The sequence below is a fragment of the Bicyclus anynana genome, chromosome 2, assembly GCF_947172395.1.
Source record: "Bicyclus anynana chromosome 2, ilBicAnyn1.1, whole genome shotgun sequence".
Taxonomy (NCBI): Eukaryota; Metazoa; Arthropoda; class Insecta; order Lepidoptera; family Nymphalidae; genus Bicyclus; species Bicyclus anynana.
Genome location: NC_069084.1, coordinates 11,311,056 through 11,329,728, shown reverse-complemented (window position 1 = coordinate 11,329,728; position 18,673 = coordinate 11,311,056). Strand labels below are relative to the sequence as shown.

At 37.3% G+C, this 18,673-nt stretch overlaps 2 protein-coding genes across 2 annotated transcripts; both read left to right on the top strand.

The window, feature by feature from the left end:
* Positions 1–1,462: 1,462 nt before the first annotated feature.
* On the top strand, positions 1,463–7,527 carry LOC112043240 (facilitated trehalose transporter Tret1-like). Its single transcript, XM_024078560.2, has 8 exons — positions 1,463–2,003; positions 2,759–3,076; positions 3,647–3,755; positions 4,380–4,454; positions 5,262–5,479; positions 6,203–6,385; positions 6,853–6,946; positions 7,347–7,527. Exons 1-8 carry the CDS (start codon positions 1,794–1,796, stop codon positions 7,484–7,486), a joined length of 1,347 nt encoding a protein of 448 aa, XP_023934328.2. The 5' UTR covers positions 1,463–1,793; the 3' UTR covers positions 7,487–7,527.
* Positions 7,528–10,190: 2,663 nt separating this feature from the next.
* On the top strand, positions 10,191–17,721 carry LOC112043239 (facilitated trehalose transporter Tret1-like). Its single transcript, XM_024078559.2, has 6 exons — positions 10,191–10,409; positions 10,916–11,342; positions 14,515–14,589; positions 15,423–15,640; positions 16,527–16,709; positions 17,491–17,721. The coding sequence occupies exons 1-6, from the start codon at positions 10,194–10,196 to the stop codon at positions 17,719–17,721; spliced, it is 1,350 nt and encodes a 449-aa protein (XP_023934327.2). The 5' UTR covers positions 10,191–10,193.
* Positions 17,722–18,673: the final 952 nt, after the last annotated feature.

Below are 18,673 nucleotides of genomic sequence, written 5' to 3'. Positions count from 1 at the left end.
GCTAAGCGATATAAAAACTATTTTTGGTTGGTTTCGTACTATGTACCTAATAGTAGGTACAAAAATTAGATGTCATTGGAACATACTAATTTCACATAGAGTTACAAATCTGTTTGTGCTATCTCTCTAAAACATGCGTAAACCTTGGCTTAGACCGAGTATGCAAAGCTGCTCTTGATATTTCATAAATTTACCTAGCCAGGGTAAAGACGTCCTGCTAAGCGATTGAGCGTTCCGGTACGATGCCGCATAGAAACCGTCAGAGGAAAATGTATGTAGAATAAACTTTTACCTCTTATAATTAAGCCCGCTTCCATTTTAGTCTGTACCACTTAACATTAGGTGAGATCATAGTCAAAAACTAAGTTGTCTTTATGAATGTTATTTAAACGGGTACATACCACGACAAAACGAAGAGATTTTCAATGTCGATATTTCGACCCAGTTGCATGGATCGTGATCACGACGGGACTGAAAGAGGGTAGATCGATTCTGCCCCTAACAGCTGATGTCAACTTAGCATCTCGCAACCACGTGACCACGGGTCCATGCAACTGGGTCGAAATATCGACATTAAAAATCTCGTCATTTTATCGTGGTATATACCCGTTTAATAATATCCATAATATTATTCCACGAAATAAATTTAAAATCATAAGTTGTCTTTGAATAAGATAAAAATATTTTCGTCGGTGACGTCTTGTCCCGTCCATTGTCTCCACACACACAGACTGTTGATCTATAGCTTTTCTTTCACTGAGTGCATACTTTTCCACATTTAATCTTTCCTAATTAGATTTTTATCCTGTTACAGGGGGGTATATAATATGATGTTAAAACTACTTACTTATATCTCGTAGAGATCAATCTAAACGTTTTGTACGTGTTGGTTTGTCCTAGCAATCAACTACTTATATTCATTATTCTATCGATTTAAGTTAAACACAATAATTTATAAATAGGTTTATAATATGGGTATTCTTTACCAGGTTCTCGCAACAGGAGTCCGTAAGTTACTTTAAAGATTTATTGTTAACTTTTATATATGATTACCTAAATCATTAAATTAGATCTCTCGGATTGACGCAGATCATGAGGTCATGTAGTGCTAACATGCGATCAAGTGAAGCGAATTATATAAAACGTCGTCCAATGGCGTCGGAGGTGTCCCACTCCCATCCATCTCTTTCGTACCAACGCAATGAAAGAGATAGCAGTATTTCCGGTTTTGGTCGCCATTATTTGAAACTTGTCTATAATTCACGAGATAATATCACTGGTCGCATGTTACCACGACTGGACTGGAGTCCTGGGTCGGGCTATGATATATTGAGCTTTTTCTATCTTTTATGATATGGTCACATTTGGGAGTCATTATTATTATTATTTAAAAAAAGGCTTTAGTACCATATACCACATCGATACGCTGCGGCAGGTTATACAAAAGACCGAAAAATATAACCAACCACTTTACTTAGCGTTTGTCGACTATGAGAAAGTCTTCGATTCGGTGGAAACCTGGGCTGTATTAAGGTCTTTACAGAGATGCCGAATCAACTATAGGTACATTCAAGTGTTGAAGTATTTGTACGAAAACGCCACTATGTCAGTTCGTATACACTTTACGTACATACAGGAGGAGTAGGTATACCTTCGAGTAATCTATGTACATACATAAAAACAAAAACATTCCGATCAACTTGAGAACATCCTCTTTTTAAAGTCGGTTAGTAAAATAAAGTAACCAATACGAGAATTCTTTTTGATTTCCAGTTAGCTATGTGAGCGCTACAATGATCGTTATGTACACTTGGCCATCCTTCACTCTCAAACTGTTCGCGTCTGCCAACACAACACTCGACCGACCTATGACGGAGACTGAATTATCACTGTTAGGAAGCATATCGTCTATAAGCGCTATAATGATAACCCCATTCTCTGGACTTCTGCTGGACACTCTTGGACGAAAGTGGTGCTGCATTGTCTTTTACATGGCACAACTGGTAAGTAGTTACCTATTATTAGATTTCACCGCTTTGTAGGTAGGCAGATATGTTTAGCTCTGGATTATGAATCCAAGTGCGGCAGGTTATACAGAAGACTCAGGAGTTAAACCAGCTATGCGCACTTTGCTTAGCGTTTGTGGACTATGAGAAAGCCTTCAGTTCAGTGGAAACCTGGGTTATGCTATAAGGTTATTGCAAAGATGCCGAATTTACTACAGATACATCAAAGGGTTAAAGTTCATGTACGAAAATCAAATCAAATCAAAAATCATTTATTTCAAGTAGGCTCAGTTTACAAGCACTTTTGACACGTCAGTTGACTATTTGTAAAGATTCTACCACCGGTTCGGAAGGCAGGTTCTGCTGAGAAGATACCGGCTCAACTCAACAGTTGCTCTTTTGAAAAAGTCATACAGTATTATAATTTACAATTGATAAAAATTACAATTTCTTATAGTTTTATTTCCTGTATGAAGGTGGAAGCTGATCCAATGACCTCCAAGCGCTTTTATCTTTTATCTTTAAATGCGACTATGTCAGTCCGTATACAGGATCAGACTACGAGGACAATCCATTTGTAGCGAGGAGTACATCAGAGAGTTATGATCTCTCCGAAACTATTCACCGCCGCATTGGAGGACCTCTTTAAGTTTCTGGACTGGGACCGACTGTCATAGCCGATGACATCGCCATGATATATCTTATGATATTTTATTAAAAAATTTTAGGTCAACTCTTTGTTTTGTTTGTAGATTGGCTGGGTAATCATCGTCACATGGAACAAAGTAGAAGCCGTGTTGTTCTCCATGTTTCTATCTGGCCTCAGCACATGCATGATGCTCGTCATCCCAATCTACGTCAGCGAATACTGCCAAGAATCCATCCGTGGGTCAATGACCTCAGCATCTATGATCTTCGGTACCGGCATGTTACTGTCGTATTTGTTGGGAGGACTTTTGGAATATAAAGTGATGAATTATGTCAGTCTGACCTTGACAGCTCTGGGAATAGTGATGTTCAGTTTTATGAAAGAATCACCGTTATTTTTGATGCAAAAAGGACGCGAGAGGGTACGTAAACTTTAAAGTTTATTAACTTAGGTATTTTGTTTATGTATGATGTGAAAATTTCAAAGTCACTCATGTTAGGTACATTCTTGTCAATGTCATTGTCCTCATGAACCTAATCTTCCGACTCTCATTCAAAAGGTTAAGTTAATAAATAAATATTTCTTACCTTTAAAACTGTATAGATTTTTGAGCGAAAGCAAAAACGCTGTCGTCTACGTCTACGTGTGACGTTACAATGTTGGTTGGTGTACTAAAGATATAAACGTCAAACTAAAACTTAAATCACTAATATTTTTGACAATCACTAAACCGTTTGGTAAAGGTTTAGTGTTTATGTGACGTCATAAAACAATAACGACCATCATGGCCGACAGCGTTTTGGCTCGTATTGTCAAAAAAAATATTTAAAAATTAATTTTTTTATGTATTCACGTCTCAAAAAATATGATATTATTTATTATTTTTAAATAAAGAAATGTGTTAAACGAATGCTCCGTGGTTGCTATTACTTTAACCAAAAGGTTAATGTACTCATACAAGCCTATAAAATACAATTTTGCTTGGTTGTAGGAAGCAGCGAGATCTATAGCATTTTACAGAGGTATGAAGACTAGTTCTAAAGAAGTGATCCAAGAAATAGAAAATATCAGGCGAACTCTAAATCCCAACATTGAAGGCGGTAGGTGTATTTCCAGAAATACTTAAATTAAATATTTGGGTACTGAATTTTCTCGTTATCGAATTTTTTCATCTTTACAACGAACGTAAATTTGAAATAGTTCGATGGATTGATGATTATTTACCTTAGATCAATTAGCTTCTATAGGACCTGCCTCGCTATGAGGTTACACCTCGGTCAAAAATATATGATCATAATCATACGGGTTCATACAAACTCACAGAATCGATGTTTTATTGTGTTAAAATTACACGTTCGTGTATTACGATTTAAAAATTATAGTTTTGTGTTTGAACACAGGATATATTTATTGGTGTTAAATATTTAAAAAACGATAGACGCAGACAAAGCGCAGCTGAAACAAAAGGGTTTAAAGAATTATAATATGAAAGAACACGGATTGCAGGGTTAAAAGCTACATGAAAAATATTACATATAAACGAAATGACCGTACCGTATCTAAGTAAGTCCGACAATACCTATGACGATACCGTGGCACACACTCAAACACAACGCTACGTAGAACCGACGGATTTAATTTACAGTAAAGTACTGAAAAAAATATCCATGTTTTCCAAATAACGTACGTGCGTACAAATAAATTTCATTTTCTACTTATTACAGATATTACTCCTCAAGAGGAAAAGGAATTAAATCCCGAGGCACCAAAAAAGAAACTGCCGCAGTGGAAATACCTATGTACCTATATAATTTATTTATTTAGACAACTACTTAATACATAAATAGATATCAAGTTAGTAAATAAACATCAAACCAAAGGTAAATGTAGAACTACAATAAGTACCTATAACAAAAAAAACTGCGTTAAAAAGTAAGCATTGCACATTATTACTATATATCTACTTTATTACATAGCTTAGTTTTAAACCTACCCAATCAAAATATGCCAAGTGTTCTCAGTTGCATAGAAAAATTATTATCTCTCACATCGGCGACGTTACGTGAAATAGTTACCGCTTGGCTGCAATCATGTTTGATAGAAAATGAGGCGGTCAAGGTTGGGGCGCAATTTCCCAGACGATACCTGCCTATTTACTCTTGCTTTAAAGTGATCAAATCGTACAGCTACTACCTAGTGACAGGAAACAATTACGGAAAGGCTATATCTTAGTTTTCAGCAGTTCTAATATGAAACGTCGATGCGATTGTCTAAATCCACAGAACCATAGAGTAATCTAAACTATTATGATAAAGAAGAAAAATTTGTATTTTTATATGTAACGAATAAACTGGAGAACTACTAGGCAGATTTGAAAAATTGTTCCACAAATAGAAAGATACATAATCAATGAGTTACAGGCTATATTTTATTCCCGTATTCCGAAAGGAACGGGAACTACGCGGGTGAAACCGCGAGGTTATGCTCTGCTAGTATTTTGTAAAGCCAGAATTACACCAGTCGTGGAACACATTTCAGAGTACAAAGGCACCTATAGAATAAGTATGTTTGTTGTTGAAGTACCTAATATTTCGCATTTTTTACAGTGAAATCCCGCTCATCTCGACGAGCTCTATTGGTTTCAATTATGCTGTACTCTTTAAGCATTTTCCAAGGAATGGTTGTAGTGCAAGTATACGCCGAGCCGTTGTTTGAAAAAGCCGTGCCGAGTATGTCGGCGATGGTGTCGAGCATTCTGTTCGCTATCGTGTCGGTGGTAGCTGGGTTCTTCGGAGCTTACCTCATTGACGCTATTGGAAGACGTGTAAGTATCTTGAATATCAAGTATGTATAACAACGAAAGTGTGTCTGAATGTTTGTTGATTTACCGACGACCAGGGGCGTAGCTACCGCCGTATCAGCCTTTTCAATGAATGATTGATTTCGCCCCGGACTACTTGGGCCTCTTACGAGTGTAATCACAATATAATCCACAATCTCACTTAATCCGGTGCTTCCCGGGAAAAAATTTGCAGAGTTTTCAGAAATGACTAAAGTCAAAAAAGTAATGCGCCTAAGTTGGAAACATCCTATGGGTTAAGTCACTGTCATATTCATTCTATGCGAGCATTTTTTATAATTGAGCATTGCGAGCGTTACTGAGATTGGCATTAGATACTATTTTTAGCCAAGAGAAGACGGAGAGACGTGTCCAGTGGATATGACCTGTGCCTTCGATTTGGATGGTGTAGGGTTAAAACCGGTCAAGGGCATGCACCACCGACTTTTCAGTTATGTGCATTTTAAGAAATCATATATTACCTGTCTCAAACGGTGAAGGAAAACCATTGTGAGAAAACCTGGCATGAATTTTCTTAATTCTCTACGTGTGTGTCAGATAGCCAATCCGCATGCATGGTGTTACTATTAGCCTAACTCTGCGTGTAACTCATTCTGCGTGACTCTCGTTCCGAGACTCCTCGAGACGAGGGTCTCGTGCTGAACAGTGTGCCTAATATGGGTTGTTGTTGATGATGATGATTTTCAGCCTCTTATGATATACGGATCCCTGGCGACCGGCGTGTGCTGTATTATCCTCGGCTCACAAATCCACCTCGACTGGGGTCCGAGCTGGTTAACCGCAGTGATCATGCACGTCTATTGCGTCGCTTATATAGTTGGTCCGGGGACGGTGCCTTATGTCATAGTCGCTGAAATTTATTTACCTGAGGTAAGTGTAAAAACGTCCCTCCCTTAACTATAAATAATACTTCACTGATTGTATAAATCAATGTGTAACATAGATTTTATTGGAATGCCTTTATGGAGTTTTTTAGACACCAATGGACTTTATTCTGATACACCCTGCATCTAAACATAACGTGTATAGAAAAAATTACAAGTATTTCACTATTTTATCATCGATCGTATCGCTAACGCTTCTTCCTCCTTACATGTTTTTGCAATTCCAGGGAATTAAAAAAATATTAAGACTAGATAGTGCGTATATTGATACGATTAAAGCTTCAGGGGGCCGGACTCAAATCAGAGAGATTTGTTTGATCCTTTTATATTGGACTATTATAGTCTGCAACACTTAAGTAGTTCGTTTAGTTTAGGATTAAACGACATAGGTATTATTTAAAATACATAAGTACTGGACATTTTACTAAAACCTTTTCCATACCTTATTCACAGATTAAGAGCTTAGCGTCCATGTTGTCGGTAGAGTGGGCTTTTACCTGCAACTTTGTGATTCTGTTCATCTTCAATCCTCTACTCGATGCTGTCGGTACGTATATACACCTAAGATAAGTCGGATGCAATCTTTACATCGTTTAGGGAACATCCTTCGTTAAATCCACACGACTTTGTCACGGGCCCTAGATGGTATAGTTAAATGACTTTATTTGGGGCCATCTACGACGTTGCCACAAGCTCTTGATTAAGCATTAAGCCATTGAGCCTGAGGCGTGCAGTGAATAGAGACGAACGGGTGAAACCGCGAGGCGTCGGCCAAAGTGTTTTTCAGATAGCATGGTGACAGTCGCATGTATGACGTTTATAATACGTACCTACTATTATCGTGAATTGCGTCAAACTTTCAAGAGTGAAAAATGAAACGAACTGTAGTTACATTGGCAGGCTATTGTGACTATACCTACTGATGCCGATTATCATTATTTTTTCAGGTCTGGGTCCTGTGTTCTACTTCTTCGCACTTTTCTGCTTCCTCACTATCGCCTTCTGTTACTACTACTTGCCGGAGACGAAGGGCCTGCCAGTAGACGCGATACAACTACTATTTCTGAAGAGAGCTGATTTAAAATAAGACAATAATTTAAAAAAAAATAAAAGAAATACCTTTTTTAATTTCGCTAACATGTTTTTTGTTACTGATCTGCCCAATCACCATTAATTAAGCCAGTCATACATGCTTGTATCTGTTATGCCAGTTTCTAGAAAAGTTGCGTAATTGCCAGTGACGCGTGAGTTGAAAATAACAAAATTTCAAAAACTGTCAAAAAAACATCAAAAACAAGCACACATCGCGACACAAATGAGCGTCACACGTAATTAGAAAAAAAGTTGCGACCACACACGGGAGAGGATAACTTGTGTTATAATCTAACAAACACTTTACGACGTAATTCACGTGCTTGTATCGATGTCACTTCCCGTCTGAATTAATCACATTTACTCAACCTCCACTTCACTTGTGCACTTTTACAAAACTAAATAAATATATTGATAAAATGCATGTTTCATGCTCTAAAGGATTTCTCAAACTTTCTGCTCTACGAACCCCTGTTAAAATTTACAAGTGATAGGGGGGGGGGGGGGGGAATTCATTAGTTACTCATGGGGGCTTACTAACTAATGCATTCCCCCCAAAGTACACATAAAGTACCTACCAAAAGAAATGTCTTTGTAATATTAATATGATGAGTGTGCTTGTTTCTTGTCGCAAATGGATTCAGTGTTAGGAGTAATTTTGGTCAATTTTAACCTTAAATCTGAATCGCTATCAGTTATCCAGCCACCATTACGTAAATCTTGTCGCGAACCCCCTGCCGTCGAATGGCGTACCCCACTTTGAGAAACTCTGGTCTAAAGTGTAGTAAAGACTCAGTCAGACTTTCCCGCCAAATCCCCTGTGTCGGACTTAAGTCCGATTGTGCTTGGGTTTGATTTCAACCACAACTACAACCACAAGCACACAACTATGTCACACCGTTGTGGCTGTGGTTAGGAACAAACACTTCACTGCAGGCAGTGGCGTACCGTGCCTTGGAGGGGCCCTGTATCAAACTTAGTTGGGGGGCCTAATAGATGAATGGTAAATCCTGAAAAATCTGTCCAGTTTTTGATTTAACACAAAGTAAAATTGGTGCCAAAATGTTTGTTGTAACATACTATATGTAATATTTTAGTGTGGGAACATTGAAATATTGTGGATTTTTGTTTACATACTTTTAAGGGGGAAAGTAATTCGGGGATCCCGTATGATTGATACGGCTGATACGGTGGTAGTAGTAGGTATGACTGGAGAGCTATAAGAATACGGCGATAAATTACAACCTTTAACAAATAACGTGACGTTCTAGCGGTAATAGATTTTTCGAAATCGGTTCAGTTAATCTAGAGATTATCCCCTACATCACTACAAACTTTATTTCTTTATAATTTTAGTAGGTATATTTTAAACAATTTTAAAGAATTTATGACAGCTGTGATAGCCCAGTGGACATGACCTCTGCCTCCGTTTGCGGAGGGAGTAGGTTCGAATCCGGTCCGGGGTATGCACCTCCAACTTTTTTATTATGTGCATTTTAACGAAATTAAAATCCAACGGTGAAAGAAAAACACCGTGAGGAAACCTGCATACCTGAGAATCTTCATAGATTTAGCGTTTCGGTACGATGTCGTATAGAAACCGAAAGGGATGTGGATTTTCATCCTACTCCTAACAAGTTAGCCCGCTTCTATCTTTGATTGCATCATCACTTACCATCAGGTGAAATAGTCAAGGGCTAACTTGTAGAAAATAAAAAACAACTTACAAATCAAATCAAACAAATAAGTAAGTACCTTCATATTGATTCTATACGTATGTTTTTATACTAACGGAGCATAAAGATGTGGAATTTTTATTTGTGAGAGAAATAAAAATAGAAATCATATAATAACTAACAAAGAAGTTAATCCATCCTATTATTGTTAATACAATCTACGCTTAACTTATTTACTTAGAGCTAATTAAGAGAACACGTTTATCATTTGATAAACTAAGAATCACCATATTTCAGTACCGATCCTGGCACGAATGGATAGAGACTTAAATATTAAACTAACTTTTAAGTTTGGACCATTCCTATAATTATTGTTTTCAATTATGTCTGTAATTCGACAAGCGTGTTGTACTCTGATAGGTAAGAATTACGATTATTACGAATTCATCTTCTCCTTCTGTGTTATCAAAAATCAATCACATGAAAAGTTTTGTTTGTTGGAGGCTTTCTTGGCCTTTAAAACTCGTATCATTACAAACCGAATGTCTGTACATCATCATATCAGCCGATGGACGTCCACTGCAGGACATAGGACTTTTGTAGGGACTTCCGAATATCACAATCCTGAGCTGCATGCATCCAGCGAATCGCTGCGACTCGTTTGATATCGTCAGTTGACCTGCTGGCGGTCGACCAACACTGCGCTTTGTAGTGCGGGGTCACCATTACAGCACCATGGTACCCCAACGTCCATCGCCTTTCCATTGTCACTTCAGCTTAGCTTCTAATAATGGCTGTAGTTAGCGACCAAGTCTCGGATCCGTAGGTCTTTATTGACAACACGCACTGTTCGACAACTTTCGTCTTTAGACATTTTTTGGATGAGAAATTTTGGACTTAAAAGACGTCGCGGAGATTTCCAAACGCTGCCCAGCCGAGCTGATTTTGACGAATACTCGTAGTTAGTAAGAACTAAATAATTTACTTTAACTGTATCCTTGTTTTGTTTCAGTATGTTACTTATGTATGAACATAGGGATTATGTTTGCTTGGCCGTCTTCCACCATTAAGCAGTTCGGATCAGAAAACACTACTCTAAACAGGCCCATGACTGAAACAGAACTAGCACTATTCGGCAGTTTATCTTCAATATCGGCTCTATTAACTACCCCTATATCGGGGTTTCTATTGGACATTCTGGGTAGAAAATACAGTTGTATTTTATTCGCTCTCCCACAAGTGGTGAGTATATCGTAAATTAGGAATGGCCTGTTTGATTTTAAAGTAAACTTTTTTATTAAGTCTTCACCCACCATTAGATAAAGCATATCAAATCAAACCCTACACAATCTAGAAATTGATTTCCCCTACTGCAGGAAAACGAACTCAGAGACCACTATTTACTTTTTTTTGGTTACATCATCATTTACAACCCATATAAGGTTCACTGTAGAGCACGAGTCTCCACGAGAATAAGGGGGCTAATAGTCCACCACGCTGGCCCAATGCGGAGTGGCAGACTTACCACACGTAGAGTATGATATGCAGGTGTCCTCACGATGTTCCTTCACTGTTTGTGTCACGTGATATTTAATTTCTTAAAATGCACATAACTGTAAAGTTTGAGGACCATGCTCGGAATTGTATTCTAATTTACGGCCTCCGAATCAAAGGCAGAGGTCATATCCACTGGGCTATCACGACTCTTGCGTATATAGGTACTTAAAATGGATATGTATCTTTTTCAGGTCGCCTGGGCGTTAATTTCCACATTCCGATCTGTAGCTGTCATTCTACTGTCAGTATTTATATCAGGATTGGGAGGTTGTCTGTTCGTGGTCGTTCCTCTGTACATCAGCGAATTCTGTCATGAATCTATTAGAGGCACTATGACCTCTGGAGGCATTATTTTCTATGGCATCGGTTTAATGGTATCGTACTCATTGGGAGGACATTTGGATTATTTCACTATGAACTATGCATGTTTGCTTATATCTGTAGTTGGAGTGTTAGCGATGATGATTGTCAAAGAATCACCGACGTATTTGATGAAAAAGGGTCTTCTTAAAGAAGCAGCAAACTCGATCGCCTTCTATAGATCCTCTAAGCCGAATTCGAAGGAAGTCTTACAAGAAATGGAAGTCATAAGAAGAACGCTCAATCCAGAAATGGACAGTAAGTTTTATTTAGTCTCTTTATAAGCAAATGAAAGTATATCTAAAGAACAAAATTAACGTATTCCATGGATATTTTATTTGCAAGGTAATGCTTTGTACAATTACTCGTATTCTGGTATTTACAAAATACTTTAATTTTTACTACTATTAACACGTTCGCTGTGGTACAAGGTCAATTGACCTCGTAAGTCTAGCATCTTTAAGAGTTACGAGGTCGACGGACCTCGGACCACACCACATCAAGTTTTAGTATGAGGTCAAAAAAACTCGTAACGCACTAGAGTAAAGTACAGAAAAATCAGTGCCGCATTGAACGTGTGAACTGCTAAGATGTGGAATGCCCTTCCGGCGTCTGTGTTTCCTGACACCTACAGTTTGTGCACCTTCAAGCCTCAAGGCAAGAGTGAATAGGCATCTTCTAGGCAAACGCACTTCATCTTAGACGACCTAATCATTGCTTTCCATCAGGCATGACTGTGGAATAAAAGAAAATATTTACAACAAATATACGCCGTCTAACTGCTATTGGATTATTGCTATTGGATTGGATATTATTCCTCTGGATGGCAGGGACTTTGGGCCAAGTAGGCACCAGCGCTCGGGTTATCTGATGCATGGATATCACACAGTACTTGTCGCCGCCGTATTTTTTTTTTGGTGTTATTATTTTTTTTTAATGTTGATTATCTTTTGTTTGTCGGACGAAATATCGATTGATATAATCAATCAATTGATGTGAGAATTCTTATGAAATCATCCAGTAATAATTTGGAAACCTTTAATGACTAGATAAATTACAAATAGTATTATTATACTGGCAATAAAGACGACAGAGATAAGAAACAGATTATTTAGCTCAAAACAGCTCAGTTTATGCGGTTCATTCTAGTTAAACCTTAGCTAAAAATAAAAATATAAAGTACCTAATAATAAATCAAACTAGCAAACGCCCGCGACTTCGTCCGCTCTTAGACCTTCTTAATCCGGCTCTATCGCAAAATATGTTCTTAGCTGATACGTACTAACTATAAACTACTTCACTGCCGAATTTCATCTTTGTAGATTAAGTTTTCGAGATTTCGTGATGAATAACCATTTACATTTATATATAAGGACTAGCTGACGTCGCGCGGTTTCACCCGCGTGGTGTTCGTTCCTGTAGGAATACGGGCCTATAGCCTTCCTCGACGACAAATGGAAAACAGAAAGAATTTTTCAAATCGGACCAGTAGTTCCTGAGATTAGCGCGTTCAAGCAAACAAATAAACATACTCTTCAGCTATAAACTAAGTAGTACTCGTATGTAGGTAAAAATAACAAGACCTTTCCAACAATGTTTTGACCTTATTTGCCTGTAATTACGAGTAGGTATAATAATTGCTATTATTTCTCGTAGACAGCGAAAACGAATTGGGAAACTGTAATGCTTTTCCGGGCATGTTTCATACTAGCGGATAGCGCTCGCGATTTCGTTATCTAATATGAAAATCAGTTTTTCACAAATCCCGCAGGAACTATGAACTTTTCCGTGATATAAAAAGCAGTATTTTTATTGTATATAAGTTATAGAGCAAAATTAATTTATTTAAATTAAATTAATTATCAAAATTAAAATATTAAATTAAATTAATTTAAGTTACTTGATCTTCCTCTCTGTGCTTTACTCGATCCGCCTAGGTACTCGTAGATCCTTTTACTTAATTATCTTGATTCAGCTTTTATTTATTTTATCTATTTTCCGAGCTATTGATTGATACGATTGTCATTTTTTTTTATATTCAAAACTGTAAAATAAGTATAAGAGGAAAATCACATTTTAAATTATTGTTTCTCAGCGTAATGTGTGGGTAACGTAATGGTTTAATGATATTAACACAAATCACTACGTTTTTTACAATCTAGATTTTTTATGTATTATCTTTATTAAGATGTTTACGATGTAGGTAATAATTATGTTACATATTTCTTATTGTTCTTAGTAAAATTACAATTACGCGTTTTTTTATTGTGGTAATTGTTAAATTAACTGTTTGATGACTGACGTAACATTTATGATTCAAAAAATAATTCTGTTGCTTTTGTAAAATGGTAAACGTTATCTTAGTTCGTACTTCTGACGTATAATTTAGTAGGTAGGTATTAGGTATATCTGAGCTTTGAAATTCCAGTATACAGGAAGAAAATTTTTTTAGTGCGGATATTTTTATATTTTGTACATAAACAAAATTTAATGATCACGTATTTTTTCTTTTTTTTTTTAACTCAAAAATAACAAAATTATCGTTAGCTAAAGTTATTTACTTTTGAACAGAATTTTAGGGTCACCCTATTGTGCGTTTATTTTATTTTCGTTTGATACCTAAAGGACGTCACCAGATCACTTTTAAGCTGAATATATCTTGTTTAGTAATAATATGTACATTATTTTGTTATTTTAGAGACATAAATTTAAAAAAAAATTACATTAAATGTATCGAACTGTTTGTAGATTTATATTCTATTAATGATACAGAACCACGAAAAAAAATATCCGCACTAAAGACCGAATCACCCTGTATGTATAATATTATGTACGCTGTACATTAATCAATTCAATTTTTTTTTAAATTTTTGTCTGTCTGTTTGTTTGTCCGGGCTAGACTTAGGAAGTCTGGTCCAAAGATTACTGGTCTGGTCTGACTTTAATGGTATTTTCACTGAAAGACAATGGAGGTTTTTTGAACAACATAGGTTTTAGGGCACTTTTTATGCCAGAATAAACCATAGTTCCTGCGGAATTTGTATTACGTAATAACACAAGAAGCTGGCAAAAAATTTGGATCTTCGGCTATTTTCCAAAACAACTATTTGCCTATGTAAAAGAAAATGTTTTGTCTAATGACTACTACTATTACTACTACTATTACTATTACTACTACTATTACTATTGGGTTATTTAAGACTAAATATAAAGCTCTTTTATTATCAGATCCGCAAACAATTAACCCCTTGTACTAATTCCTTTTCTCCTTACTTGCATTATAGCGACAGTTCTAATTGTTTATCTATTTTTCAAATTCAGTATTGATTTCCCTTGGTTTAGTTTATAGCTATGTTAATTATATACTTCTTATAATAGATGCTTCTAGTCATGCTTATTCTGATGCATAATAATTATGCAAATCTTTCAGATGTGGCACCTGAAGAGGAAAAACTGAAAATAGAAAATGGACCCCCTAAAAAGCTTTCCCTATGGCAATTTTTGAGTAAGTGTTTGTTTCAGAATAAAATGAAGAATAGATAATTTGCTAATCTCTGTAAAACGACGAATCTAAGAAACCGAACTGGATATGAATGACAAAACAGTCAAACATTTTCAGGAGATGAATCTACAATGTTAAATTGCGAAATTGTTTAAAGTCAATTGAATTGTTATTTCGCAGTGAGCCTTTTTCCTCTAAAGGTCTTAAAAAATCCATATAGAACACTTCCCAACAAATTAGCCCGCTTCCATCTTAGATTACATCATCACTAACCATCAGGTGAGATTATAGTCAAGGGCTAACTTGTAAAGAAAAAGAAAAAAGAATCTTTGTAGAGGGCACTCTCTATTAGAACTGTGTGTTTTAAGTAATGGGTCTCTTTAAACTTACCTTACCTAAACTTACCTTATCAGCCGATAGACGTAGGTATACTGCTGGACATAGGCATCTTGCATGGACCTCCAAGCACATCGGTCTCGAGCCGCCAGCATCCAGCGGCTCCCTGCAAACCGCTTGATATCCTCGGTCCACCTAGTGGGGGGTCGACCAACGCTGCGCTTTCCAGTGCGGGGTCGCCACTCCAGCACCTTGGTACCCCGACGTCCACCGGCTGTTCCAAATATGTTGCCTGCCAGTTGCCACTTTAGCTTCGCAGCTCGCTGAGCTATGCCAGTGACTTTGGTTCGTCTGCGGATCTCCACATTTCTGATTCGATCACGCAGAGAAACATCAAGCATAGCTCGTTTGAGCCATCTAATAAGGCCCATAGTCAGCGACCAAGTCTTTAAACTTAAAAGCCACTATACCTGATATCGTTTTTTAAAATTTTATTGCAGAAAACTCACGTTCAACTCGAAGAGGCTTATTTGTATGCCTTGTGATGTACACTATAGCCATCTTTCAAGGGATTGCAGTAGTGCAAGTGTATTCTGAACCGTTGTTTGAAGAGGCATTGCCAAGCATGTCTGCTAACTTGAGCAGCATTTTATTCGCAATCTTAAATACTATATCTGGGTTGAGTGCAGCTTACCTAATGGATTATTCGGGAAGACGGGTGAGAACTTTTTACTGTCTATGCTTAGCGCTTACTTGGTACCTACTTTTATTTATTTATTTGCTTAAACTATACCCGGAAAGACATTACAGTTGCCCAATTCGTCTTCCCAGGTTGTAATTATATATTATTACTTTATATAATTATTAACAAAATTACTGGTGAGACACAATTTACAAACTACAACAAAAATAACACAAAGGAGAGAAAAAAGAAAGAAAATAATACTAATTAAAATACAAAACATTAATCATTAATATTTTTTTCTTTTCATTTTTATTTATCTTAGGACCGTCGCATACTTTATTATGAACGACATTTTTATCTGCCTGCATTAATGTATCACTAAGTTGCGTTTTCGTATTATCGCCTTTTCAGAGCGATAACTATTCATAATTTAGTATGAAGAAAGTACCTTTAACGCATAATAGTACTCTTTTAATGTAATAAGTTACGCTCAACTTAAATTTGAAAATTTACAATAAAAGTAAGAAAATATTGAACGTTGTGAATAGAAATGGAACATTCCATCGAGAATGAATTTAATTGATTTTTGCGATAGGTTTGTATTTAAGGGACAAAAGTATTTTATAACCTTTTCCGTAATAAGGTGTTAAATCGTGGCTAGTTTCATTTGAGTGCATTGAGTAGTTTCATTTTCCGGTCAATAGAAAGACAGACAGACAAACAGAAAGATAAAAAATGAACGAACCTTCAAAGAAAATTTTCAAAATATTTTAATGTACAGAATTGGACCTGTTACAGTTTTAATATAAGTATATAAAATACATTGCCAGAACGCTTCAAGTATTTTGTACATTACCTAGACAATTTATAGAATACCAGAATTTTACACATTTAATAAAATTCCATTCTTATTTTCCAGCCTGTGATGATTTATTCATCACTTGCCACTGGCATAATCTGCGTGATATTGGGAACGCAGATCCAACTGCACTGGGGCCCGCACTGGTTAACGGGTATATTGCTGTATGCCTTCTGTATAACCTGCACCAGCGGGGCTGGCACTGTGCCATACGTGCTGATAGCAGAACTATTTTTACCTGAGGTTGGTAAAGGTATCATAATCATCATAACCTACTTCAAAAAAAGACGGAGGAAAAACCACGTGAGCCATTTACCGATAACAGTCCCGATGTACTGGACATCCTTAGCCCTTATTCGCACAAGAGTTTTTTTAACGGACGTTAAAAATAAGCGTTCAAATACAACAAATGCATTTCCACGTATAAGAGTATGTTCACACGACAGCGTTTTTAAAACATAACGTTTTTTTCGAGCAGTGTTGCATTTTCAATTTTGGGTATTGGATATAGACTTTCATTTAACTTCATACTATATTTGAACGCTTTTTTAACGTCCATTAAAAAAACTCTCGTGCGAATGAATGAATGATGCTTAACTGTATTGACAATTATGGCCCGAAGAGACAGTTCCTATAAAAAAAGAGATTAGCATAATTTTAATGGCCCATTAGTGCCTGAAAATTAGATATCACGTGTCTCAAAAACATCTTGAGGAAATCTGCATACCTGAGATTTTTTTTAATTCTCTGCGTGTGTGAAGTCTGCCAATCCGCATTGGGCGAGCGTGGTGGACTATGGCCTAACCCCTCTCATTCACAAAGAGGGGACTTGAGCTCAGCAGTGAGCCGAATATGGGTTGATAACGAACGATTAGTGCCTGGCCTTCTCCCTTATAGGTAAGGCGATATGGAGCTTAGACCCACGACACTGCTCCAAAGAGGGTTGGCGGGAACCCTCGTGATCCGAAATTCTATAAACTAAACCAACGAGGCAGTCAAAAATACGTATTATTTCAAATTTCAGGTAAAAGGCATCATGTCCATGTTGAGTGTCCAGTGGGGGTGGATATGCAACTTCATCGTCCTCTTTATATTCAACCCCCTGGTGTCGGCGGTCGGCTTGGGACCAGTCTTCTACATCTTTGCCGTCGTCAGCGTGGCTTCTACTATATTTTCTTACGTATACCTACCAGAGACGAAGGGGTTGACTGTAGACTTAATTCAGACATTGCTAGTCAAGAACAGGCAATGTTGAAATATCCATACCCAATAGGCGATGGGAACTTATTGGATGGAATAGATAAATACCAATTTGTAGAAAATGATTGTGTCTATGGATGAAATAGCAATATTTCAATTTGTAGAAAAAGTCAATATGTATGTGATTAATCTAAGTATATTAATAATTTAGTATAGCTTAGTCGAGGACATCATCCAGCAGTTTCTTGCCATCGCTAGTGACTGGTGGATTGATTCTAAATGGTTCTGTGACAAATGGGCCGGGTCCTAATTGAGGTCGCTACTTCATCATCATCATCATCATCATGTCAGCCGATGGACGTCCACTGCAGGACATAGGTCTTTTGTAGGGACTTCCAAACATCACGATATTAAGCCATCTGCATCCAGCGAATACCTGCGACTCGCTTGATGTCTTCAGTCCACCTGGTGGGGGGTCGACCAACACTGCGCTTTGCTGTCGGTGACTTTGGTTTTTCTGCGGATCTCTTCATTTCTGACTCGATCACGCAGAGATACTCCGAGCATAGCTCGTTAGCTCGTTCCATCGCCCGCTGTGTGACTCTGAGCCTTCTTATGAGGCCCATAGTTAGCTATCAACTCTCGGAACCATATGTCATCACTGGCAGCACGCACTGTTCGAAGACTTTTGTCTTCAGGCACTGAGGACGCTACTTACGTTGTAATATTACCTCCGTAGTATATCAGGGAATCGGAATCAAAACGCATCAGTAAAGGCTAAAACTGATACAAGTGTGGATCTCTGATCAAGAGTTGGATATCTGTTTTATTTGCCATTGAGACTGGGAGACCCTTGGGCCATAAAGTCACAGTGGAAACAATAAACAATATTTTTCTAAATACTTCACTGTTATTTCTGAAGTACTCGTTTTTCGCCTCGAAGGTCACTCGAGGGTCACTCGGGTGGGTCGGGTGGGCACGGCCCACCCGACCCACCCGCTATGTAC

Coding starts and splice junctions, on each gene's coding strand:
- LOC112043240 (XM_024078560.2), top strand. CDS start 1,794: ATGATCGTTATGTACACTTGGCCATCCTTCACTCTCAAACTGTTCGCG. Junction 3,756..4,379: donor AAATCCCAACATTGAAGGCG/GTAGGTGTATTT, acceptor TACTTATTACAG/ATATTACTCCTCAAGAGGAA. Junction 5,480..6,202: donor TTGACGCTATTGGAAGACGT/GTAAGTATCTTG, acceptor GATGATTTTCAG/CCTCTTATGATATACGGATC.
- LOC112043239 (XM_024078559.2), top strand. CDS start 10,194: ATGAACATAGGGATTATGTTTGCTTGGCCGTCTTCCACCATTAAGCAG. Junction 11,343..14,514: donor GCTCAATCCAGAAATGGACA/GTAAGTTTTATT, acceptor CAAATCTTTCAG/ATGTGGCACCTGAAGAGGAA. Junction 16,710..17,490: donor CAGAACTATTTTTACCTGAG/GTTGGTAAAGGT, acceptor TTCAAATTTCAG/GTAAAAGGCATCATGTCCAT.